Here is a 22,932-nt window from a genome sequence, read left to right on the forward strand (position 1 = left end):
GCAGTCTTTGAATTTCCCTCTTCCTTATGCAATGTACTTGTTGCTCCTCTTAGAATGTAAATTCCAGGAAAGCTGGAATTATATTTTATCTCTATATTACCAGCCACAAGCTCAGCACCTGGTGTGGATGAAGCAGTGGAACCACTTGAAAGAATAAAAGGGAAGAGGGAGGAGTCTTGGATGATGTCAGCCTTGGGTGTTGGTGACACTCACGGATATGGAGGCAGTGGACCTCAGGTCTCAGAGATGACTCAGTTTAGGACATTTGAGGTTCTCTCGTGGGAAAGATCTAGGAGAGGGTGGACAAGCAATTCTAGAAAGTTCCACATTAAGATGCTTATAGGGGAAGGTAGCCTGAATAGTGACAGTGGCCCATCCGAAGAAAAAGGAGTGGAGGAGACTATGGCAGTCTGGAGAGCCCACGACAGCTACGACTCATCCAGCTGTGTGCTGCCATGGGGGAAAGCAGCTCCGGTAGCAACAATGATCAGACTTTTTCAAGAAAAGCTGGACACAAGGAACTTTCATGTGACATCTTGTCTGCAAGCATCTGTTTCTGACCTCTGCGCTTGAGGCATCACCTAGAAGTCTTGGGTGTGTGTGCTAAGAGCAGAGGGCGGTGGGTAGACTTTTGCTAAAGCAATGGGTACTCTGGGAAACAAAGCCACCTTGTCAATTCAGGGGGAAGGAGGAGGGGGGCTAGCCCCTCTAGCCCACTTCAGTGGTCACTTTTTTTTTAACGGTTATATCAAACAGTAATGTTAAGTGTCAAAAAGGAAGGTGCAAAACATACATTGTACAATAGCCCATTTTCCAATATATTCTAAGCATATCATTATAAAAATCACTGGAAGAATATACATCTGACAACAGTGGTTAGCTCTGGGGGTGGGGTTATGGGGCACTTTCTTTTATACCATGTATTTCTGTATGTCTGAATATAATGGCCATGTGTTACTTAACAAAATATCAATTCAGGCTTAAAAAATTATAAATCTTTTCTAACATAAATGGGCATGGACACCTATGTGTAGAGAAACACAGCAAAAGGAACCTGAAAAAATACACCAAATGACTGATAACACTTGCTTCTGGGCAAGTGTTGGGAGTGGGTTGATTGGCAGGTCAAGTGGGAAACTTGCCTGGTGTCTTTTGTATTGTTTGAATGTTATATAATAAAATATGAATTGTGGAAAATAAGAGTGAAAAATCTTAGTGGCTAACAGGCCAACCCAACCTCTGTCCAGAACAAACAGAACAACCTGAGGGAGGGAGGACAGTCTTCTTAGGACAGGAGCAGTGTTGTCCTCATCTTTCCGTTCCCCCCAGGATCCAGCCCAGCCCACCCCAGGTGACTCCCCAGACACTGAAAGAGAAGCCAGGGGGTCTCATTGTAACACTCATTTTTATATAAATATCCGCATGTCATGTTACAGAATAAGCCCCACTGGGGGAAAAAAATCAACGTCATGTTTTTGTTAAACTGATGACCCCTGCCTTCAAGGTCAGGCCCCAGCCCAGGGGTGCCTGCTGCTTTGGGAAGGCTGAGGCCACTGCTGGGAGGCCACAAAAGCAGCTGCCAGTGCCGCCCATCCTGGGCCCACCCTTCTCTTTGGTGTGTGGTACATGGTGACCTTCACTGGCCTCCCTTAGCTCAGGGCAGGGTTTTGGGGAACAAAGTTCTGGGCACAGGGCCCAGGAGTCCTGGGGGCACTTGAAAATAGGGTAGGGGTGGGACTGAGCCATTAAGAGGCGGAGTCTGAGGCTTACAGGTTGAGCCTTTTGAGGGTGGGGGCACACAGTTAACAGGAGCAAGGGGTGGGAGGGCCTGGGCTGTCAGTCAAGCAGGAAGTATTTGCCCTTCCCTCCAGTTTAGGCCCCTTTTCCCTGTAGGTCCACTTCCTGCTGGACCCCACATTCCAGGGAGAATCCTGGGGTACTTGCCTGTTCCCTGCCAGCTCTGCCCTGCAGTCCTCCCTCCCCCCACAGAGAAGCCAGAGGCTAGGAACACAGCACCAGTCTGAGGATTTAATTAACCAGGAAGGGGGGTTGTAGGGAGGGGCACCCCTGTAAAAATGTACAAAAGGTCTGGAGGGCTATGCAGAAGGGGAGATAAATATGTACATGGAACCCCCCTTCCTTCAGCCCCTCCTCCCCCAGCCCTGAGAGGGCATGAGGATTTGAGTGGTAGGTGAGGGGGGCACTTTGGCCTCTGGCTTAGTGAGCCCTTGGGGAGGCAAGCCAAGGGCCTAGAGACCCTCAGAGCAGGCGATGGTACATCTCAGTAGATCATGTACTATGACCTCTGAAAATGACCCCACTCTCACGTATAAACGTGTATGTGCATACATACACACCCCTCTCCAGAGGTTTGTGACCTCTGCCCTCCCAGTGACCCCACAGTCCACCTGATGCTTGATCTCATGGGGATTGGGGCTTCTGCTACCAGGTCCCATGACCTCAGAGATGGCTGGTAAGGTCATGGCTTTTGCCCTCCAGCCCTGGGTTTACCTCAGCCCTAGAACCTTGTCAAAAGGAAAGGGGGGATGGAGCTTTGCGCCCCCACCCCTCCCCTTCCCTCACCTGTCAGCTCGGGCAGGGCCAGGGGCCCTAGGTGGGGAGCTGGGTCGGGGGGCGGGCACAAGTGGCGGTGGTGCCCCCAAAAGGGCTCCTGGAGGGGTCTTGCTGAGAAGATGAGGGGTTCCTGGTGCTGGAGCAGGTGGTGGTGGAGGAGCCAAGCGGCTGTATAGTAGGGGATGGGCAGGCTCTAGACCATAGAGGCGGGCAGCAGCCACAGCCCCTGGTCCAGTCAGCTCCTCACCCGCCTCATAGAAGCGGGGTGGCCTAGCAAGGCGTGGGGGCCCAGCCAACCAGGTTGGCTCCAGGAAGCCAGCACAACGCTCTGGTGGACTAGGGCCCAGAAAGGGGGGTGGCCGGGGCCTCTCAAACAGTAGGTGAAGACCCTGAGGCCCAGCGGCGGCGGCAGCGGCAGCGGCGGCGGCAGCTGCAGCAGCAGCAGCAGCAGCAGCAGCAGCAGCAGCCTCCTCCTTCCGCTCTTCCTTTACCCGCACTGATTCCTTGGCCGGCCTGGTCCCCTCCTCACCAGCCCGGGCCTTGGGTGTAGCAGGAGAAACTCGGAGCTGCGGCCGTGAGAAGGGGAGGTCCCTGGAAAGCAGGGATGGGGGAGAGAATAAAGGTACATCAGAGGTCAGACAAAGGCTAGGGATAAGGGTAGGAAGATGCAGGGAAGAAAAGGCATACCTGTCTTTCTCCTCCTTGGTGATGGAGGGCTCCCTCCGCTCCACAGGCCGCTCCTTATCTGAGCCTGGTGTCCGGGCGGCCTCAGGGGGCCGGACCCAGGCAGGAAAGGCCAGAGGACTGCGGTGTAGGCGGCCCCATGGGTCTGGGGGGGAGGCGAAGGCTGGTGGGGCCCCTGGGCTTTCTTTCTGGGCAAAGACGGCGCCGGAGTCTGGCCAGAGGGCAAAGGAGAGAGTGACAGGGGCTAGGAGTGGAGGCCCCACTCAGGCATCCCCAGACCCCTGCCTGACCATACCACCCTACTCCCAAAGCCCTTCTCACCACACCCAGCACTCACTGAATGTGGGGCTGCCCAGGCCTCCAAAGGCCCCGTTGGAGAGGGCAGCCAAGGAGGCGAAACTTGTGGGACGCCCAAAGGGATCTGTAGGAGAAAAGGGGGATGGTCAGAGCACTGGGCAGCCAGCTCTGGGCAGGCAGCAAGAACAAGCCAGGAAGAGGCAAATCAGCAAGTCAGCTCTGGGGCCCTCAGCTTCTTGGTTTTAATAACCATGGGCTGAGCACTTCCTCTGGCTGGATGAGGCACTGAGCTTTGACAAACATCACGTTTAGCCTGATAAAGCCCACAAGGCACAGAGGGTCATTCCCACTACCAGATGAGGAAACAGGCTCAGAGAGGTGAAGTGACTTGCCATCGGTCACCTAGCCACAGGCGGTCCCACCAGGATCACCCCCTTGGGGCTTCTCTCATCCCAAGCTCCCTCCATACCAGTCATAGGACCCCTCCTAGCTGACCCCAGCTCTATAGCCAGCCACTTGCCTGAAGACCTCGGATCACTCCCCACACCCACCCACTCTACATGCAGGGCCTTCCCAGGCTAACCCTAACTTCATGCAGCTGACAGAGAGCCAGTCAGAACAGATCACCTGTCCCCCATATGGGAATGTCACCATTTCCTCTGCCAGGAACATCTTTCCCTTTGTCCTCAGGTTCAATTCTCCTTATCCACCTAAACCCAGACTACCATACCCCCAAGAAATCTGCTGAGCTCCCCAGGAGTCAGTGGACCCTGCTCTACCCTGGACTTGTACAGCTGCCCACCCCCCTTTTCTTCCAGGTGGCATTTTACCCTCTACTAGTGGCTAATTCAGAGACAGGTGTCTGAGATGGCAGAAACAGAGATCCCCCTGTCCTTCTGCACCCCATTTTTCAGATGAGGAAATCAAGGTCCAGAGGGGTAAAGTAACTTGCTCAAGGTCACAAAGCAAGTGGGACCATGTCTACCATCCATTCCAGCTGCCTCTCAGGTCTGATTTCCATTCCCATCTTAAGAACTCCTCGAAGGCAGGGACAAGGCCTGGGTTGCCCAGTATGCCCTCGTCTCTTACCAATGTGGGTGCTGGGGCTCAGGAAGGGTCCGTGGGCCCCGGGAGCTGCCGTGAAAGGGTTGGCTGCAGCGTGGACGGCACCTGGGGCAGAGAGGTGGGAGATTCTGGTGAGGCTGAGTGAGCGCAAGGTGGGCCTCGGGCTACAGAAGGGAACCTCAGGCCCCAAGAGGGCTGGCCAGACTCACCAGTCGCAGTGAAGAGGGAGGCCGGGTGGGAGAGCTCCTGCCCAGGGGGCAGGGCCCCATAGGGCCCCGGAAGGCAGGGCAGGAGATCGTTCCGAAAGTCAAGCTTGTGGGAGTCACCCTGCATGGGACACAGGGAGAGGGGCAGTGAATGAGGAGCCAGGTTTGGTCCCGTTCTTGCTCCCCCACCCCCAGGGCCCCTCCCAAGGGCTGGCTGTCACCAAGCTGTGTTTGAAACAAGCCTGTCCCCTGCCTCTTCGAGCCTTCTCTGACCATTCCCCTATTCAGCCACAGAACTGAGGTGCTACTGTGGAACTTTTCACGTTCCAGGCAACAGGAAGGAATTTTCCTGGCCAAGATTCTATCAAGCTGTGCTGCAGGGGAATGTACAGTGCTCAGGCCTCCCCTGGCTCCAAGGCCCGCTCTCCCCAGCCCTCAGGCCCAGTACCTTCATCTTTTCCTGGTGTCTCAGGATCATGTAAGCCACGCGCACGTGCATGGCACACCACTTCCCTGGCTTCTGCCGCCCCAGAAGAATGACCAAAGGGAAAGGGAAGGAAAGAACATTCACTCATCACCCACTCCTGGCATGGCCCTGGGCCCAGTCTCGCCACACACCATCCCCATTCATCAACCTTATAACCAAGGAATGACTAGGACCGTTTTAACAGCCTAGAAAACAGGCTCAGAGAGAGAAGCTGCCTTGCCCAAGGTCCCCTGACCAGTTACATCTGAACCCAGGTCTACAAAGCCTTTTGCTTTCTGCTTAGTTCCACATCTGGCTGCCTCCATGCCTTGGGCTTCTTCTTGTTGGATCCTAAACCCCCCTCTCCTCAAACACCTTGACACCAGCCCCCAGTCTCATGCAGCCTGTGGGCTTCGCCAAACTCACCCTCAAAGGTGGCCGGAAATGGTCAGGGATCTGGGGATGGTAAAGGAAATAGTGGAGGCAATTCAAACCTGTTCACTGACCTGGGTGCCTCCTCTCCACAGCACCCAATCCCTTTCAAGACCTGTGTGGCTCTCCCAAACCTTTCCTTCTTGTGTCAGAACTCTTTCCATCTTTCCCACTCTAGGTATCTCTGCCCCAGTACCAGTTTTTCTAGTCCAAAGTTTTCTGAACTGGGCCCCAGTGAGGTGTCCTAATTGGGGCGGGGGTGAGGGATAGTGTTAGTGAGGGCAGCAACTCAACCAGAGAAACTATCCGATTAACAGTTTTATGTAATGGGAGTCCGTCCATTTGAGAAAAACAAAAACTTTTACTACTATTAAAGTAACTAGAGAACCTAGGGCCTAGTTTGCCCTTTAGAAGTATATCCTGTGCTTTTCACACACTTCCCTGAGTCCTGGGGTCTCAGGCCATCAGCTGGGCTAAGTAGAAGGACAGCTCTGGCCCCCCATGCCACTTTACGGACAGCATTTCTTGGTATGATGCCGTCTGAAATTAGAATCTATGACTTAAAAAGCTTAAAAATCCCTGCAAAAAAATCATGGCCCTAGTGATCTTAATTTGGGGACAACTTCATTAAATTCCTGTTCTTTCTGTCTAGGAAAGCACTGGTATTCATGGAAACCCCCTCTTCTCATGAGATACCCAGGGACAACCCCAATCATATATTACAGGCTGGGGTCAGTCCTTCACATCCTCAAGTCATTCCCATTCCCCCTCACCATATGTTTCAGTTCCCCCAGATCTGCCCTGGCCCCCCTCACCTGTGTCCCCTTCTGGGGGAGCCCGCTTGGCACTGGCCCCAGTCGTGGTGGCAGCTCGGGGTTTGTGCTCTGGGAAAGGGGGAATTGAGTGATCAGTCAGGCGTGCTGGCACCAGGCACAAAAGGGGTTTAGAATCAAGCTGGGGAATCAGGTAGGGTTGGGAGCATGGCTTTGGAGACCTGGGTCCCAAAGGCGAGAGCAGGAAGGATGGAAATGTTTTTAGGGAATGGAAAGGTCTGGGGGTCTGGGAAGTGGTGGTGGCATCTGGATCAGGAGCTCACCTTGGGCTGGAAGGCCCCCTGCAGGGAGCCAAAGGAGACTGCCGGCGGGAGGCCCGGAGGGAGGCCGGGCACTGCGGGAGGGAAGGCCGTGTACGGCTGTGGAGAGAAGGGGACTGGTCCAAGCTGGGGGTGGAGGGGCAGCCCCATATCTGGTCTGCCCATCAGACCTCTGGCCTCCACCCTAAAACTCAAGGCTCTTGCTTTTGAAGCTGAAGACTGGCCGACACCAGTCAGGGTTACACACATTTATGCATCCACACCTACAAACCACACACATACACACACTCACATTATGCCGGAAAAGGCCTTCCATCTTTCCTGGATATTTTTCAAACTAGAGAAGAGAAGGGAAGAGTGAGCTGCCAGCCTGGAACCCAGGGCCTTCCCCTGGAAGCCATACCCTCCCCCACCAGGCCTCTGAGCCTCATCAGCAGCCCAATGAGGAGCTCACCATGTGGGGGCCGTGGGGTGGCAGCAGGCCCGGGGGATAAGGGGTGAAGTGCTGGTGGGTGTGCTGGTGGGTATGCTGGTGCTGGTGGTTGTGCTGGTGGAACTGGAAGGCCAGGGGCCGGGCCGAGCCCCCTGCCCCCACCACCTCGGGACCACCCTGGGCATTCAGGTAGCGAGAGTTCAGGTCCTGGCCGATCAGGTCCTGCTCTGTGGGAGGGGAGGGGGAGAAGGCTTTAATGTCTGTTGCCACAACGTCAGCCTCTCTGGGCCCAGGGGACTGGCCTTCCCTTCTGGCCTTGAGCCACTCCCTCCTCAAGCCCTGCTGTTTGCTAAGGTCCAACTGTTCCAAAGCCGACTGGGCCCAAACACAGGGACATGGCCCCCCACCCCCCGGCCAGAACCCCAAACTCACCAGAGAGGGCGTTAGCCGCTGAGGCCCCAGGGTGCCCTGGCACCTGCAGCAGGGGTGGGGGTGGGGGCAGGGTGGGGCCAGGGGAGAACAGGGAAGGGTGGTGGGGTGGGGGTGGGGGCCGCAGCCCAGGTGGGGGGAAGCTGTGGCTGGACAAAGGCAGGGGCAGTGAGGGCGTCGGGGGCCGGTGGGTGAGCTGCGCGGACGAGGAGGAGGCAGATGAGGAGGAGGAGGACGAAGAGGATGATGAGGGGGGAGGCTGAGCCACGGGAGGGGCCGGGGCCTTGGGGGGCGGCCGTGAAGAGCTGGGGAGAGAAGTGGGGAGATGAGTGAGGGGGATGGGAGGTGCCAACTCTGACGGGAGGGGGTCAGAAGCCTGGGCGATACCCTGACCCTGGCTCTCCAACATGGGAGGTGGCAGAACCCGGCCCCCAGGAGCCCCCGCTCCCGCCCAACCCAGGGAACCCATCCTTAGACTGAGGTGCTTCCCGCACCCAGCAAACCCCCCTCTCTCTCTCTCTAGGCCTCTTCCTCCACAAAGCTGCCTCTGATGTCTCTGGCCATGTGACTTTCTCTTTTCTGACTCAACCATAGCACAAAACATATCATTCATTTTGACGCTTAATTACAACAGGCCACCTGGGTTCCCACCCTACAGCAGTGGAAGCAGCATCATGCTGGCCTGGCCTCGGAGTCAGGAGACCTGAATTCTGGGCCCTTTTTGCCAAGGCTATAAATACCCTGGGTGACCTTGAGCAAGTCACTGCCCCTCTCTGAGCCTTAGTTCTCCCAATAACAAAAAGAAGGAAAAGAATGACAATGATGACGAAGGTAACAGTGATAGCATCACAGGTAATAATGGTATGAATAACTCTTACCCCTCAGTGAGCATTTACTATAGGCCGAGTACTGTCACCTGCTTCATACGCTAATGCAAGTCTCCAGCATTTCCCGTCACCTCCCCACCTGCTGCCCCGCCCCACAGCCACTTGTACAGTGCCTTCATGCTTTAAATTAACTGTTTTTCCTTTTTCTTTAGCCTTACCCTAAGAAATAATACACGTGAGGTCAAAAGGTCGGCATACTAGTCATATTTTTCTAACACACGTAAAAGCTCACATGTGACTACCAAAAAAATTTACTTGTGCAAGATCTGAAATTGTCTCACATACCACTAGTGCTAAGTGTACACACTTTGGGAAACACTGTGTTTGCTCGTTAATCAATCCTCAGAACAGCTTTAGCGCAAAGGTACTGTTACTATACCACTTTACAGAAAGAGGAAATGGAGGCTCAGAGGGGTTAAATGACTCGTCAAAAATCACACAGCCAGCAAGTGGCAGAGCAAGAATTTGAATCCAGGTCTGACTGACACCAAAGCCAGCACTTTTAATCATCATGTCAGCGTTTCCCAAAGTATGTTCCAAAGAACACCATTCCTAGCAGATGTGCCTTGAAAAAAGGTTCCACAGGCAAACAAAATTGGGAAACAGCAAAAATCACATTTCCCTGACGTGAACATATAAAGAACTCTGGTAAGGTTCCATGGTATATTCTTTAAATTTGTTTCACCAGGTGACTCTTGAACTTCTGGGTCTCAGAATCCTTTTTCAAGTCACATCCCACAGATACCACCCTGTGTCCCAGCCAAAATGACTAGGCCCCTCCAGACCAGACCAAATGCCCAGACCACTCACCTGCTAGTGCTGAGGTCCAGGCTGCTGCCATAGGGAGAAGTGCGGAGGCCAAAGGGCGAGACCCGAAGCTGCAGCTGGGGCTGGGGTGGGGGTGGCAAACTAGGGGCAGCCGGCAGGGGAGCAGGGGGTGAGGCAGGAGGTCGAGGGGCTGGTGGAGGCGGTGGTTCCTTCGGGGGGAAAGGCACTAGCAGCGGGTCGGGCCCCGGGGGCTGTTCTTGGCTCCGCTCCAGGCCCGACACTTTAGGGACCACGGAGAGCTTTGCTTCACAGTTCCCATTGAAGGCGCCGTGGGGACCCGAGGCTGTGGGGGGTGGGGGGGGGGGGGTGGGATGGCAGACATGCTCAGGTGAAGCCCATGCTCACCGGATTTCCCTCCCTGGTCTCCAGCCCCAGCCCTTGGGACCAACCTTTGCTGGTTGAGACAGTAAAGGATGGATCGAGATCATCATCGGAGACCTGGAGAACAAGGGTAGGGATAGGGTCAGGTTCCAGTCAGGTCAGGCTTCTACGCAGCAAGGCCAAAGCCTCTAGAGCCTGCTAGGAACTGACGGTGGTGGCAATTCTGTTTCATTGGCTTAGCTGAAGTCCATCAGGGTCTGTGGGTCTGGGGGGTGGGGTGGGGAGAAGGTGGGGGTATCTCTGCTATGAGAAAGGAGTTGAATAGCCAAGCCTAGGAAGCTGGCAGGCCAGGAGGACACAGAAGCAGCAAATCAAAGCAAAAATGTCAGGTATTGTTAACTGCTAGCCCACAGGCCTTCCTAACCTACAGACATTTGTCCCACAATGTTAACGAAAAACTCTGAACTAATTACCAACATCTAGAAATCAAAAGAATCATTGTAAAATCTGAGACCTGTAGCTTCTCTTGTGAAGGGGTCCCATTTCAACATGCATGGCAACAATTAGCCAGGACTGGATAGTGGCTGCCTCCTTTAGATGGGTGAGAACTCTCTGGTTTACCACAGAGAGTGATAACCAGTCAACTTTTTAAAAAACTAAAACAAGACACACAGCAGGGAATGTAAATTTGCTACTTAAAAGGGCCAGATGGGTAGGCGATCAACTGTAGAACATGTTATCTCAAAACAAGCAAAGAAGCCTTAGTAAGAAACTGAAATACACCTTTATAGGACATGGACTACAACAGCTTAATGTCCCCACTGCTGTGGTCACAGCCACTGCTTGGACCCTTAACTCTGGTCTATGACAGCAGACTAATGACCAGCAGGAAGGATTAGCTCAGTTCCTCAGACATTCTGAGTAACTTTCATGGAGAACAACTGGCACCTCCAGGGGTTCTGGAAAGAATGGGAAACCAATATATGGGCCTTCCACTCTTTAGGCAGCTGGCACTGACCCCCCAAAGAAAAGAATTACTCTCCCAACCACTCCCCACTCCTCCCCAAAACCTACTGCTGCCTCAACCTAACCCATTTTCTCCACTCAAGGGGAGGCTGTCTGCTGCACACAGAAGGCCTAAAAGCTAGAGTCCATTTTACAAGTGGTGATGCTGCCCACCCAACAAATTCTAGCCCCACTCACCCTCTCGTCCAGATCGCTTTCCGCATCACACTGAGGAGAAGGAAAGACAGAGGTGTCACCAGAGGGAAGAGGAGTGGGGCCTGAGGCAAAGAGGGGACTTTCAGAGAGGGAGCAAGAGGGGAGGGGCCAATACAGGCAAAGAGCACTTACTATATATCCAGCTTCCAGAGAGTGACGGGAGGAGGCCTGAGAAAGACCAGAGTCCAGAGGTGAGGGAGGCTTACTGGCAAGGCCTTTGGATAAAGTCCAAACTTGCCGGGCAGGCACTCAAGGCCCCTCATAATCTACCCTCAACCTTTTTTTCTTCTGCTACTGCCCACTCCCATCCCCAATACTTGTGCTGTTTCCACACATACCAGGTTCTCACATTGCTGTGCTTTTCCCCAAAACTGCCCCACCTTTTGTCTTAGAAAATTTCTGATTATCCTCCAAGGCCTGACTAAGACATAGGGGACCTCCCATAACCATAACTTCGTTTGTACTCTCCAGGCAAAGTGAGTGACTTCTTCATTTGTTTTTTTTCCAGCATCTCTCCCAGATCTCTGCCTTCTGGAGCTTCCCAGGTTATGTTTCAGGTATCTGTTGACTGTTCTATTTCCTACTAAACCATTACCACCTCAAGAAGAGGACAAGGGCCAGATCTAATTGGTTCACATCTCTAATGATTCAGCTAAGTCTCTCTGAATTGTCAACATGCTTGAGCCAGGTTTAGTGCCAGCCAAAAGCAGGTGAGTCTGAATGTTGATATATTGGACTTGCACTGGAAGGCAGGGGATGGGGGCAGGGGTGGGGGTGGGGAGGGGGATGACCTCAACTATGCTGTCTTTCTCTTGGCCCTCAGAAACAGTTCACTGTAATGGGCACCACTGATCAAAAAAGGTTCTATGCAAAGGTCTTCCTGCCTAAGGTTGGGGATCTGGGACAAGCTCACCTCTTTCCTTCTTCGTTTACTGGGCCATTTTCGGGCCCGCTCCCCAGGGGGCCGGCCAGGCTCCCGATCAGAGCTGTCCCCTGGCTCCCCAGTGGCCCCACTGGAGCCCCCCCTCTTCCGCTTCCCAGAATGCTTCAGCCGATGTTCCAGTCGCTCTGGGGGCTGAAGAGATGCATCCTTCTGTGGAGAAGGAGGTGGGACTGAGGTGGATGGAGAAAGGAAAACTCCTAACCTCTCTAGAGGTGATCAGACTACCAAGGTGGCTCTCAGCCCAGGTAACCTGGTTGGTCCCAGGAGAACAGCTCTACCTCCTCCCACCCCAGGGTGGGGCAGAGGTTTGGCCAGAAGGGCCGGTTGCTCTGGTTCGGGGTGCCAGCATTCCCCCCTCAACTCCACCCACTCTAGGCACTGCCCCCTTCTCTTTGGGCCTCGGAAGCCCCCCAAAACCCCCAACACCAAAGGCCCCACCTGCAAAGCCTCGAGGCTGGCGAAGCTAGCGATAGCGAAGCCATCTATCAAGTCCTCCTCCTCTTCTTCTTCCTCCTCCTCAGGCTCTTCCTCTGCCTCCCCGTCGTCTGCGCCCCCGTCTTCCTCCTCCTCCTCTTCCTCCCCACGGCTACCCGAGCCAGCAGGCCGCTTCCGAGCTCGGGGTCGCGGAGGCCGAGGCCGGGGACGGGGCCGCCTCCGTCTCGGACCCCCGGGCCGCTCTCCAGACGAAGCTGACGACCAAGGCCTGGCGGGAGGCGGCGGCGACGACGAAGACGAGGAACCGCGCGGGGCGGCCAACAAGGCCCGGGGCGCGTCGCCGCCGGGACCTCGGCGGCGCCGCTGCTCTCGGTCTCGGTCGCGGCGCGAACAGCGCCGCCGCCGCCGCTCCCCTTCAGCGGCCCAGCCTGGGCCCGGAGCCGCTGCCGTCTCCATGGCGACCGCCCTCAGCGCCGCATCCGGAGGCGGCGGGGCCCGGAGCGGCCTGTCCGCAGGCCCGGGGTCGCAGACGCGGCGCTGGCGGCTGCACAGGGACGAGAGGGCCACGGTTTCCCTTTAAAGCAGGAACTGCTGGCCCCGAGCTTGCCCCAAGGCCAAGGCCCGAGAAGCCGGCGCCGCCCCCGGGGCGACAAGCCCGAGGCCCCCCCGTGGGGCCGACTGGGACGCGGCGGTGAAAACCCGGCGGCCGTCCCTTTAAGGCGAGGCCCGAGTTGCTCAGCCCCCGGCCCCTTTAAGACAGCCCGACGGTGTCCGGCTGGTCTAGCAAGGTGGCCGCCCCCTACCAGGGGTCGAGGCAAGTCTCCCCGAGAAAGAGGAAGGGCCACCCCTTTAAAAGGGGCCGAAAGCTCGCCCCGAAACGCAAACCTCCCCTTTAAAAGTCTCAAGTCCTCCGGCTAAAGGAGGCCTCCCCTTTAAAGAGTCCAGGGTCCTTCTAACAGCAAGCCGCCCCTTTAAGGTCTTGGGAGTTAGTTCCCAGTCCTCCACAAGCGACCACTTCCCCTTTAAGCTGAATTTAAAGGACTTCTTGCGTGGGAAGAAGCTAAGTCCCACTCGCCCCCAATTCTCCCAAAAGCACGGTTCTCAATTTGTCAGCTTCGGTCGACGGCTTCCCCTTTAAAGCTGGCGTTCGTGTCTGCCGAGTTTGGCGGCCACCCCTTTAAGGATATTTAAAGGGGCCTCCTCCGGGCCCAGATCCTCCAGCCTCCGCCTCCGGTCGCCATGAAAGGCGCGAGGGGGGGCGGGGCCGCGGGTCCAGCCCTCCAAAGCCCCGGATGTGAGGCAACGGTGACGGGTAGAGGCTCACTGTCTGCCGACACAAAAGTCTCTTCCTTTCTTCCGTCTCTGTCTGACTTGTTCCGTAAGAGATCTGGAGCGACCGTTGGGCAGCGGGGCAGCCCCAGCGCACCCTCCTCTTGTCTCCTTTGCAGTCTCAGACCTCTTCTCCGCCAAGACTTCCCTCCCCTCCTCCCTCTTCCTCCTCAGCCTACGCCTCCTTCCTCTCTCTGCCTCCTCCCACTCTCCGCCCCCTTTCCCTCTCCCTCCCCCCCACAGGCTTAATAGTTGATAGGTTAAGAAGTTTACGTCAAAACGATGGGCGGAGTCAAAATTAGAACTGGGGGAGGAGCAATATGTAACCGCCCTCAACTCTGGGATTGGTTATACATCAGATTAGCACCACCCCTTCTCGAGTCCTGTGACTCAACTGGTTCGAGGTGGGTGCTCAGGATGGTCCTCCAGATGACGTACCTCTTCCTGGTCTTCGTCGATTGGCCAGCCTCTGATGGCGTCGGGCGGGAGGAGCTAGGGTATAGTTCAAGAGCCAAAGAGGGGCGGTTGGCCGCTGGGTGGCGCGTGGCCGCGGCAGATTCCTTTCGGCAATTTGCTGTGCAGTCTTCCTTTCAGCCGCCTTGGCCTAGCCCACTGGCTTGTTCACATCTCGCGCACGCGCGTGGCGACACAGTCACCGTGCGGACCGCGCTGCGGGATCGCTCCGCGGCGCCGGGTGGCCCGAGCGTGCTTTGCTGGCGCCAGAGGCGCTGCAAGAAAGCGAAGGCCGGTGCAACTGGATGTTGCCTGGCCTGAAGTCTCTACGCTAACTTCGCACTTAGAGGCACTTTTTCCTATATTAACTCATTTAGTAGTAGTTCCCCGAGGTGGCTGCTGCTAATACTGCCCCATCTTACAGAGGGGGAAACATACGAACAAACAAGTTACTAGATTTTCAGTCAGGGTCTGGACTCCTGAAGCCTCGCTCCCCTCAGCCACTCCAGAAACTTAAGAAAAGGTAGTGTGCTGCTTCTGGCCTCTGCTGGTCTGGGTTGCCTTTTTAATGTGGACAACGAACTGACTCAGCTAGCTTTCTCATCTATAGAAAGACTATAATGCCCCCCCTCATCAGGCTACGCGCAGGCTAAGTACCTGTGACAGGTGGTTGTTGGTGCTCATTTATGGCTATTAATTCTTCCCTCAAGTCCACCAACAGGTCCTAGCCTATGTGGCAGGAGGAATTCAACTGGGCCACCTTGACCAAGGCCTTGGCCCACCTTGGGCCTTTTGGGTTCCTCCTTGAGGTAAGTGAATTGGGAAAATCTGGCCCTGCTCAGGGTCCACAGGGGTCACAGTATCATCTGGAGCACATTCAGAAGTGTCCCTCCAGACAGGGAAGGGGCAGTATTTCCACCCACCATTCCCCTACCCTTTCTCTGTGCCCAGCTGTCATTCCCTCTCCCATTTCCCAGTTCTTGGAAGGCCAAAGGAGAAACATCAACCACTGCCAATTTCAAACTCAGCTACAGAAATCCAAAAGAATCAGAAACATATCGAAAACTTTACTAGAAATATAGAGAAAAAATATAACTGCCTCAAAGAGGCTTCTCCCCTCCCCCTTCAGGATGGATGGATGGACGGATGAAAGGATGGACCTCCTAGGTCCGACGGGGCTGCTCCCCATCTACTTCCGTCCCCTCCTCCTCCAGGAGCAAGGCATCCAGCTCCTCCAGCCGCTGCTGCAGTAGGGGTCCCACATCCAGGCTGGGAGCCAGGTTGGAAGTAAGGGTCCTGCCAGCTGCAGCCCGGACTCCACGGGAGGGCCGCCGGGAGCGAGGAAGGCTGCTGTCCCGAAACTCAACAGCCCTCCGGAGCTTCCTTGAGCTGGTGAAGATCAGAGTCCCGTTGCGCTCCCGGGGTTCCTCAAAAATGGTCTCAAAGGTCCTGGGCCAGGCAGAGAGTGGTGCTGGTCACCAGCGTGCCCCATGGTTCCAGCCTTCCCTCTACACCCCAAGACTTTGAAGTTTCTCACCTCCGGGTTGTAGGAGATTGGTAATTCTTGTTGGTGTAAATTTCTTCCAAACTAAACTCTTTCTTGTTCAACCTGGGGACAGAGGGCAGAAGCTACTGAGAAACTTGGGACCAGAAGGGTGACTCTCATAGTTGCCCAAAAGGGACTGGGGGAAGCCTCGTTTATATTTCAGTTTCTGGGACATGTCAGGAGCCAGGAGTGCTGCCTGAGGCAGACAGGTAGTTCTGGGCTCAAACCATATCCAGAACAAATTGAGTTTTCCAGCAGGATTGTGCTCCCAGAGAAAAGACAGAGGCACACTTAAGAGGACCCAAGCACATACTTGTTTGGCCAAGGCAGTTCAAGGGGCATGACCCTCTCACCTGATTGGTCGAGGCAGCCCCATTGGTGTAAGGTTGAGTTGAGGCCGGGCCGGGGTCCTGCGTATTCTGAATCGAGAAACCTTACCCATGGTCTGGGGAAATGGATAAAGGGTGAATGTGGTATGGGCTCAGCACCTCCCCCCTTGGCTCCTCCCCCTCATCTGAGACCTACCTTGATCTCAGGGTCTGAAAGCACCTGGTCCTCTGGGGCCCGTGACTCCTTCCCTTTAGGTGAACCCAACCTGCAGAGAAGCTCAAGGCTCAGGGACAAACGGCATTCATAGCAACAGACCCATGCCACCCACTGGGGATGCTAGGGAAGGAGGCTGGGCCCAGACCATGACCAGGGCTTGAAGGAGGGTTTACTGAGAGCAATACCTCGGGTCTGCAGGCTCGGAGAAGGAGGAAGTGGGCGCAGTGGACGAGCAAGATGTGGCAAGGGGAGGGGAGGCTCCCAGTCCTCCAAGAGGGAAGACCTCTTTCCGGAGACAGGGCCGAGAGGGTGGTGGGGGTCGGACCATCTCCCCACCACCCACAGTGTGCCGCCGAGGCCTAGGCCGGCTTGGGTGGGGTGGGGCAAGGGGCCAGGTGCAGGCACCTGGGCCAGGAGGCCCCAGATCAGGGCAGGAGTGGCTTCGGCCCAGAGAGGGCTTAGGGGTGAGAGCTGGGGTGTTGTGGTCCTGGGCCCGCCACTGGCGGATAGGGGGCCGGGGACTGACGGACGTAGCACTCTCAGCAGCCCCGGACTGCTCTGCCTCGGAGATGGCAATCTTCAACTCCAGCTTCATGGGCGGGGGTGGGGGCGGGGGCTGGGGGACTTTGTTGGGTGTGAGGAAGATGTCAGCAAAGCTCTCCAGCTTGGAGCGGACGGAACGGAAGAGGGGGGCCAAGCCCCAGGGACTGAGGCGGGGACGTAAAAGGCTGGATGGTGTTAGGGTTGATGGGGGTTCCAGAGCAGGATCTGGGGCTGAGGAAAGGAGAGTCAGGGCATTCCTCAGCAGTGGGTGTCTAAGCCTCAGCACCTCCCCCAAACACTGAGCTCTGCCCAGAAAGGAATAAGCCCACCCCTAAAAACTAAGTCCTGCATTTAGGAGTAGAACCTCTGGCCCTTGAAGTGCAAACCGCATTTCCATACTCCAAGCTCTAACTTTAGGGACCTCTAAATGAACTTTTAAACACCAATCCCCACCCTGAGGGGTCTAAATCCTACCTTCAAATCCCTAACTTGACCCTCAGGGAGTTGAAAACCCATTTCTACATATCCAGCTCTGCCCTGGGGATGGGTTAAGCCCCACCCCCACCTCTGCACCTGACACTTTCAAGGTCAGCTAGGATTTCCCAGAGCCCCAAGTTTCATCCCCCTACCCAAATCCTGACCTGGCGGTGTGCTCTCTGAAGGCTCTTCAGGCAAGGTAGATGGCTGGAATGGCAGTTCCAGGTCCCTGGGTGGAATCATGGGCTGGCGAACCATCATCATGGACTCAGCTCTGGGTGAAAGGGCAAGGTAAAGAAAGGTTGGGGGAGCTTCCAGGCCCTGATCTCACCTGAGCCAGCACCTGTCCTTAAGGTTTCTAATGGTGCTAGAAAAAAGGACTGGATAAGTAACTCCTACTGTCCCTAAACCTGGCTGCCAGGGACCATGGCTGTGGCCTGGACATCTTGATGACCCCTTCCCCAGTTTTCTTACCTTTGCGTTGGGGTGATGAAGTTGGGGGTCTCACCGATAGAGCCCTGGATTAAAAAGGGGATATTTGTAGGGAGGCAGGGAAGTTATCCTTCAGCCTCTTTAGCTCCCCACACCCCATCTCCATCTCTTGGACTCCAGATGCCTGGGTTCACATCAAACACTTTTCCAAATAGGTCTTTGCTTAGACAGCATCTCCCATGTAAACTACTGTCATTCTTGCCCTGAGCAAAATCCACCCCAGACTCAGGCTTCTCACCTCTGTCCTCTGTCTCCGTGGAATGCCTACTCCCAGCACTCTGACACTTGACATCCTTACCTGAAGTTTCCGTGCCTCGGCTGAGGATCTAGGGCCAGCAATGTCTTCAAGCATCACCACCAGGGTGGGCTGGGGGGCCTGGTCCACCCTTTGTGAAGGGCCCTCCTCAGGGCCAGGGGTTGTCTTTGGTCGCCGCCTCAGGGTGGCAGGGGGCCGGTGGATGCGGCTCAAGGGCTCACGGCACAAGTGCAGAGGGTCTGGAGGCCTAGAGAGGGAGCAGGAGGGTCAGAGGGGCTCAGCCATGTCCCCAGCTCTGCCTGATCCCCATGCTCACCTGGCCTGTGGGGACCACATGGCCTGTTGGGGTGGCAAGGCAGGTGGCTGGCTACAGGCAGAATCCTGATGGTTGCTGTGATGTCGAAGAGCAGAAGTCTCCTCTTGGGGCACCAAGGGGACCTAGGAGAAGATAAAGGGTCAAGTGCAGGCTAACAGAATGAGGTTGGCTGTGCAGGGCCCCCAGCCACACAGAGGACAGAGGCTGTGGCTAGAATTCACTTGAGATCCCCAAAGAAGTAACTTAGACTGAATTAAGGACCCAAAATTAGAGTATCCTAACCTGCCGGGATGTGACATGGGTAATTTTTCTCACCCTGGTTGCTTGGAGAAAAGAAAAGCAGAAGGTGACCTGGAGTGGTCACTGCCATAATTTGGGCCTCCACTTTTCGCTCCTTTGAAGTGGAGTCAATGACCTCACCCTACTTCCCAAGGCTTGCCTAGAGGCTGGGCTGAGAAGGAAGCCAAAGGGTTGCTGGGACTGAGTTACAGAGATGTGGGGCCAGCCTACCAGGGTTGTGGGTGGCCACTAGGGGCAGGAGACCCTGCCCAATTTTAGGTTGGAGCAAATGAGAGCCTAAGAGAATTCTAGCACTATGGAGGCCGCCTGGGCCATGGGACTGGGGTGTTTGGACTTGAGTTATCCTCACTGGGACTCTGGTAGGTCTGACTTTGACACTGAGGAGAGTCGCATGTGCGCGCACGCGCGTATGTCGGAGGTGTCTCTCAGTCCAGGGGCTCACCATGTGGGCAGCCATGACATCTTCCAGCACCACGGCCAGGACCCGCCGAGAGGCCTTTTCCAGGGGTGAAGGAGCTCCCTGGGGCTGAAGCCTCGGCCGTTTCGGGTTCCCGGCTCCCCATAATGCTCGGGCCAATGGCTGGCGGCACAGACGCGGTGGGCCGGGCGGGCTAAAGGATGAGAAAAGCAGAGGCAGCCGACTGAGCCGGTCGCCGGCTCTCTGGTTTCCCGGTACTGTCGCCAGGCTCCCCCTTTCCCGGGCTCAAAACAGGCGGGCGGGGTGCGCTCTCACCTGGAGTCCCCGGGCAAGTCCATGGGGAAAGCGGCGGCTCCGGGGGGTCCCTGAGGGATCCCAGGCTGCAGCCTGGGGTAGGGGGGGAGCGGGGAGTGAGGGCCAGCCCCTCCCCCGGGGCTCCGCCCTTCATGGTCCGCCCGCGGCGCCGGGGAGCCCACGGGCCAGAGCCCTGAGACGCGGTAGGGCGCCCCCAGCCGGCCTCCCGAAGCGGGTGTCTTCCCGCTGTCGCCGCCGCCGCCACAGCCGCCGCGATTAGCGGATTACTCGCGCCCTGCCGGGCACCTGCCGCGAGAACCTGTATTGCGGCGCCCCAGTTCACCCCCACGGCCCGAGCTTCCCGGGGCCTTTGTCCCTGCAGATTTCGCCCTCAGATACCCCGGGATCCGCTGGGATCCCGGTCCTGGGAGGCGCCGCTTCCGCCGGCTCCCTCTGTGATACTTTCTTCACTCCCAGCAAGTGACGGAGGCCTCCGAAGCAATACTCCCACACACCGACGGTCCCCCGCGCCCCGAGATCCCATAGACTGGATCTCGGAGGACAGAATCCTACAGCGCGGTTCCTCCAATCAGACGCCGCGCGAGGATTCTCCTCCCCCGGTTAGCTCCGGCTCTGCGAAGCTCCACTCAGCCAGGGGCGGTCCGAGCCTGAGCATCACGGATCTCAGTCCGGATCCCCGGAGATCCACTGTCAAGCAGATACCCCTTCACTCCAATCCCGGGAGGTCCCGCCCACATACACCCCCCCACCCCGGCCCTCCCCGGATCCCCGCCCAGCGCTCCCCCCACCCGGGAACCAGATGGTGCAAATGTTTCCTCCCCCACCCCTCCTCCCGCCCTCTCTCCAGCGGCCCCGTGCCCTCCCCCGCGCGCCACTCACCGCCGCCTCCCGTGGATCCCGGGTCTTCGACGGCTCCCACCCCCCGGCTCCTTTAAAACCAGCCTTACCCAACCCTGCCCAACCGCCAAGGGCCTTCTTCTCTGAGCCTTCGGGCACCGCCCAATCGACAATCTCCGTCTTCCGGAGTGGAGAGAAGCGAAGTGAAGCCGCTTCGGCGGCCATTATCCCTAGGGGCAAGGAGCCGAATTGGGCACAGTCGCCATTTTGGTTGAGGGCAGAGATTGTAATCCTCGATCAACCGAAGTGAACAGGGTGGCATCATTTTTTTTGAAGGCCAGTCAATGGCCGAAGGCTGCTCCAGGTTTCTTGAATTACTGAAGCAGCTGTAGTGAAGCTAGAGTGCCGCCACATTTTTTAAGGGCATCTTCCGGTCCTCTGGTCATTAGGCCAATAAACGTGAACTGAGTGCTGACGATAGGAGAAATCCCCAGTTTCCTAGAGAGGCTTCATTTGAGGCTGGTTCCTGTATCTTTCCGGACTATCCTGCTACCCTCGGTCACACAGATTCAAAACGGAGTTCCCATGTCGTGGGATCCGAGCTGGGGAGAGGGCGGCGGGCACCCCGAAGTCCGAGCCGCCTAGAGCTCCTATGCCCCCCGGCCCCGCTTTCCGCGCGAGGTCCTAGGGAGACTGGGCTGAATGGAGGTTGAGGAGGAAGCTGGGGCAGTGAGCTTCACTTCACCTGAAGGGTGTGTACCTCTTCCCGGAGTTGTGGCGGGGTCTGCGGCCCGCGCAGAGGGCTCAGTATAGGGGCGTCATGCAGAAGACCGATAACCCACGTTGGCGTGCGCGTTGGCGTTCCGCCCGCTTCTATTCTCGGCTCCAAGGAGCCGCTGGCTTCTAGATGGGGGTGTAAATAATTCCTCAGTAGGGAATCGCGGACGGGATTCCGCTTTTAGGAGAGGCGAAAGACTGCACCTGTGGGAGCTTTTACCAAGAGCGGGTAGGGAGGAAGTCGGAATATACTGGTTGCTTCATGGGAAAGCACCCTTACCGCCTAATCAAAACCCATACCGCTACCAATTCTCCTGCCCCAGGATTCCGTGACCCAAATCAAGGAATTTTTCTTCTGGGTAGAGCAAGAGAACATGAAGCCTGGAATCCTAGATCTGAGACCAAGTGGAAACATGCAGAGGCACCCACCCGGTCCTGTAAAATCATCAGAAGTTTGAGCGCCCAACTAATGAAACAGAAAAGATGATATGGAAAGAGCACAATCTGGGAGAGCTGGTGGGTCAGTGAAGACTCCCCAATGCCCCAAGGACTCATCAAGACAGATGTCTTCCCGGAGCTACAGCTTCTCTTTGTAACACCAGGTTTGCTTGGCCCTCTGGAGATCCACTATAGGAGTCTTAGCTATTTACACCTAGAGGCCTTCTCACTCTACTCCTAGGTCAGGGCTAGCTGTCTAGTGCCTGAGGATGTGCCTTGGAGGCATGGTGGCTTTGGTGAGTTGAGACCCTCTCTTTAGGCTTTCCTGCTAAAATACCCAGTGCTCTCCAAGCTCCAAGGCAGGAGAAACCTTCAAGGACAGAGCAGGCCTGATCTGAATTGATTATCCCAGTCTCTTGAAGAAGTCAGCACCAAGGGCAATGGAGATAGTTAAAAGAAAGGACCTGAGCCTAAGAATCTGATACTGAGGGCCCTTGCCATGACCCACGCTTGGGGCTTTGGGGTACATCAAGTTGAAGTCTAAAGCAGACTGTGGCAGTCTTGGCCCCAGCTTGGGCCAGCATTCACCTCTGCCCTCTTTGTGACTACCATTTCAACAATTCCTATCTTAACCACCAACTGGGTACATATTTTAGGGTGTGGCCAACATATGCCAATCCAAGTGTAAGAGGCCTCACGCCACCTATAGGGGAGTAAGATGATGTGGCCAGAGATTGGCTGCTAGGGCACAAAAGTGTTTCATTCTCCTTGAAATTCTGGATCTCTTACCTGCTTAACTCTTCCTGGCCTCAGTGGTCTCATAAAATAGGAACAATAAACCTTTGCATTCTTATCTCAAAATGCGCTTTGAAGATCAAGTGAGAAAACACATTTAAATGTTTTTGATAAATGATCTAAATGTCAGGCTACAGATAAAAAGAGAAAGATGACAACTGCCTCTTCCTCTCAGAGCACCCCTGCCCCTTCTGGTACCAGGTCCCTGGTACTACTCTGCTCAGTACCTCTCTCTGTAGAAGCTTCTAGCCTGAGCTCCTGATCAGCAGGGGTAGGGTGGGGTTGGGTCAGGTTGGTTTGTGGCTGCAGGGTGTTGAAATGGTTGGGACAGTCCATTACAGACCTTTGCTAAGAACCGCCCCTGTGGAAGGATCAGAAGCTTTGGGTTTGAGTTGCTGCCCTGGTTTGCACTTTAGACATCAGCAATTCAACACTTCCCAGATGCTCTGCCTTGGAGCTAAACCTGGTGCCTGTTCCCTCAGTTTATATCACTGCCTTTTATCCCTATCTACGGAATTGCCACTGTCTCTACTTCCCTCAACTTCCGTCTTCTCCACCCTGAAGTAACGGATCCAGTCAGGTTTCAGCCCCTTCCTTTCCAGACTGTTGCCTCTGGTCAGCTACTTCAGGTTGCTATAATATTTACTTCTCTGGTCCTCCCCATGGTCTGACTCCCTCTCTGCCCCAGTGTAGAGATTAACCTTCCACCAGCTCCATCTTTGGCTTTTGGGGGGGGGCTGGGAGATGGTGGGCAGGGAGCAGTTCGGAAGGAGTTGCATG

General features: G+C 55.9%; 2 protein-coding genes across 3 annotated transcripts; both read right to left on the reverse strand.

Annotated features, from left to right (window-relative positions):
• Window positions 1-1,386: 1,386 nt before the first annotated feature.
• On the reverse strand, window positions 1,387-12,770 carry FBRS (fibrosin). The gene is made up of 18 exons (XM_077141226.1): window positions 12,318-12,770; window positions 11,850-12,029; window positions 11,069-11,104; window positions 10,919-10,948; window positions 9,784-9,832; window positions 9,377-9,677; window positions 7,683-7,984; window positions 7,272-7,477; window positions 7,110-7,154; window positions 6,821-6,916; window positions 6,540-6,608; window positions 5,719-5,748; window positions 5,275-5,346; window positions 4,830-4,947; window positions 4,645-4,725; window positions 3,596-3,679; window positions 3,262-3,469; window positions 1,387-3,165 (listed from the first exon to the last, which is right to left on the reverse strand). Exons 1-18 carry the CDS (start codon window positions 12,768-12,770, stop codon window positions 2,580-2,582), a joined length of 2,946 nt encoding a protein of 981 aa, XP_076997341.1. The 3' UTR covers window positions 1,387-2,579.
• A 2,373-nt stretch (window positions 12,771-15,143) lies between these two features.
• On the reverse strand, window positions 15,144-20,291 carry PRR14 (proline rich 14). 2 transcript variants are annotated; one of them, XM_077141227.1, is made up of 12 exons: window positions 20,185-20,291; window positions 19,306-19,377; window positions 19,015-19,183; window positions 18,273-18,394; window positions 17,999-18,203; window positions 17,683-17,726; window positions 17,373-17,482; window positions 16,374-16,962; window positions 16,168-16,237; window positions 15,996-16,087; window positions 15,634-15,705; window positions 15,144-15,545 (listed from the first exon to the last, which is right to left on the reverse strand). In XM_077141227.1, exons 2-12 carry the CDS (start codon window positions 19,326-19,328, stop codon window positions 15,260-15,262), a joined length of 1,782 nt encoding a protein of 593 aa, XP_076997342.1. In that variant the 5' UTR covers window positions 19,329-19,377; window positions 20,185-20,291; the 3' UTR covers window positions 15,144-15,259. The 2 variants fall into 2 exon arrangements, with proteins under 2 accessions (XP_076997342.1, XP_076997343.1); XM_077141228.1 differs by lacking the exon at window positions 20,185-20,291 and adding an exon at window positions 19,684-19,794.
• Window positions 20,292-22,932: the final 2,641 nt, after the last annotated feature.

The sequence above is a fragment of the Tamandua tetradactyla genome, chromosome 23, assembly GCF_023851605.1.
Source record: "Tamandua tetradactyla isolate mTamTet1 chromosome 23, mTamTet1.pri, whole genome shotgun sequence".
Lineage (NCBI taxonomy): Eukaryota > Metazoa > Chordata > Mammalia > Pilosa > Myrmecophagidae > Tamandua > Tamandua tetradactyla.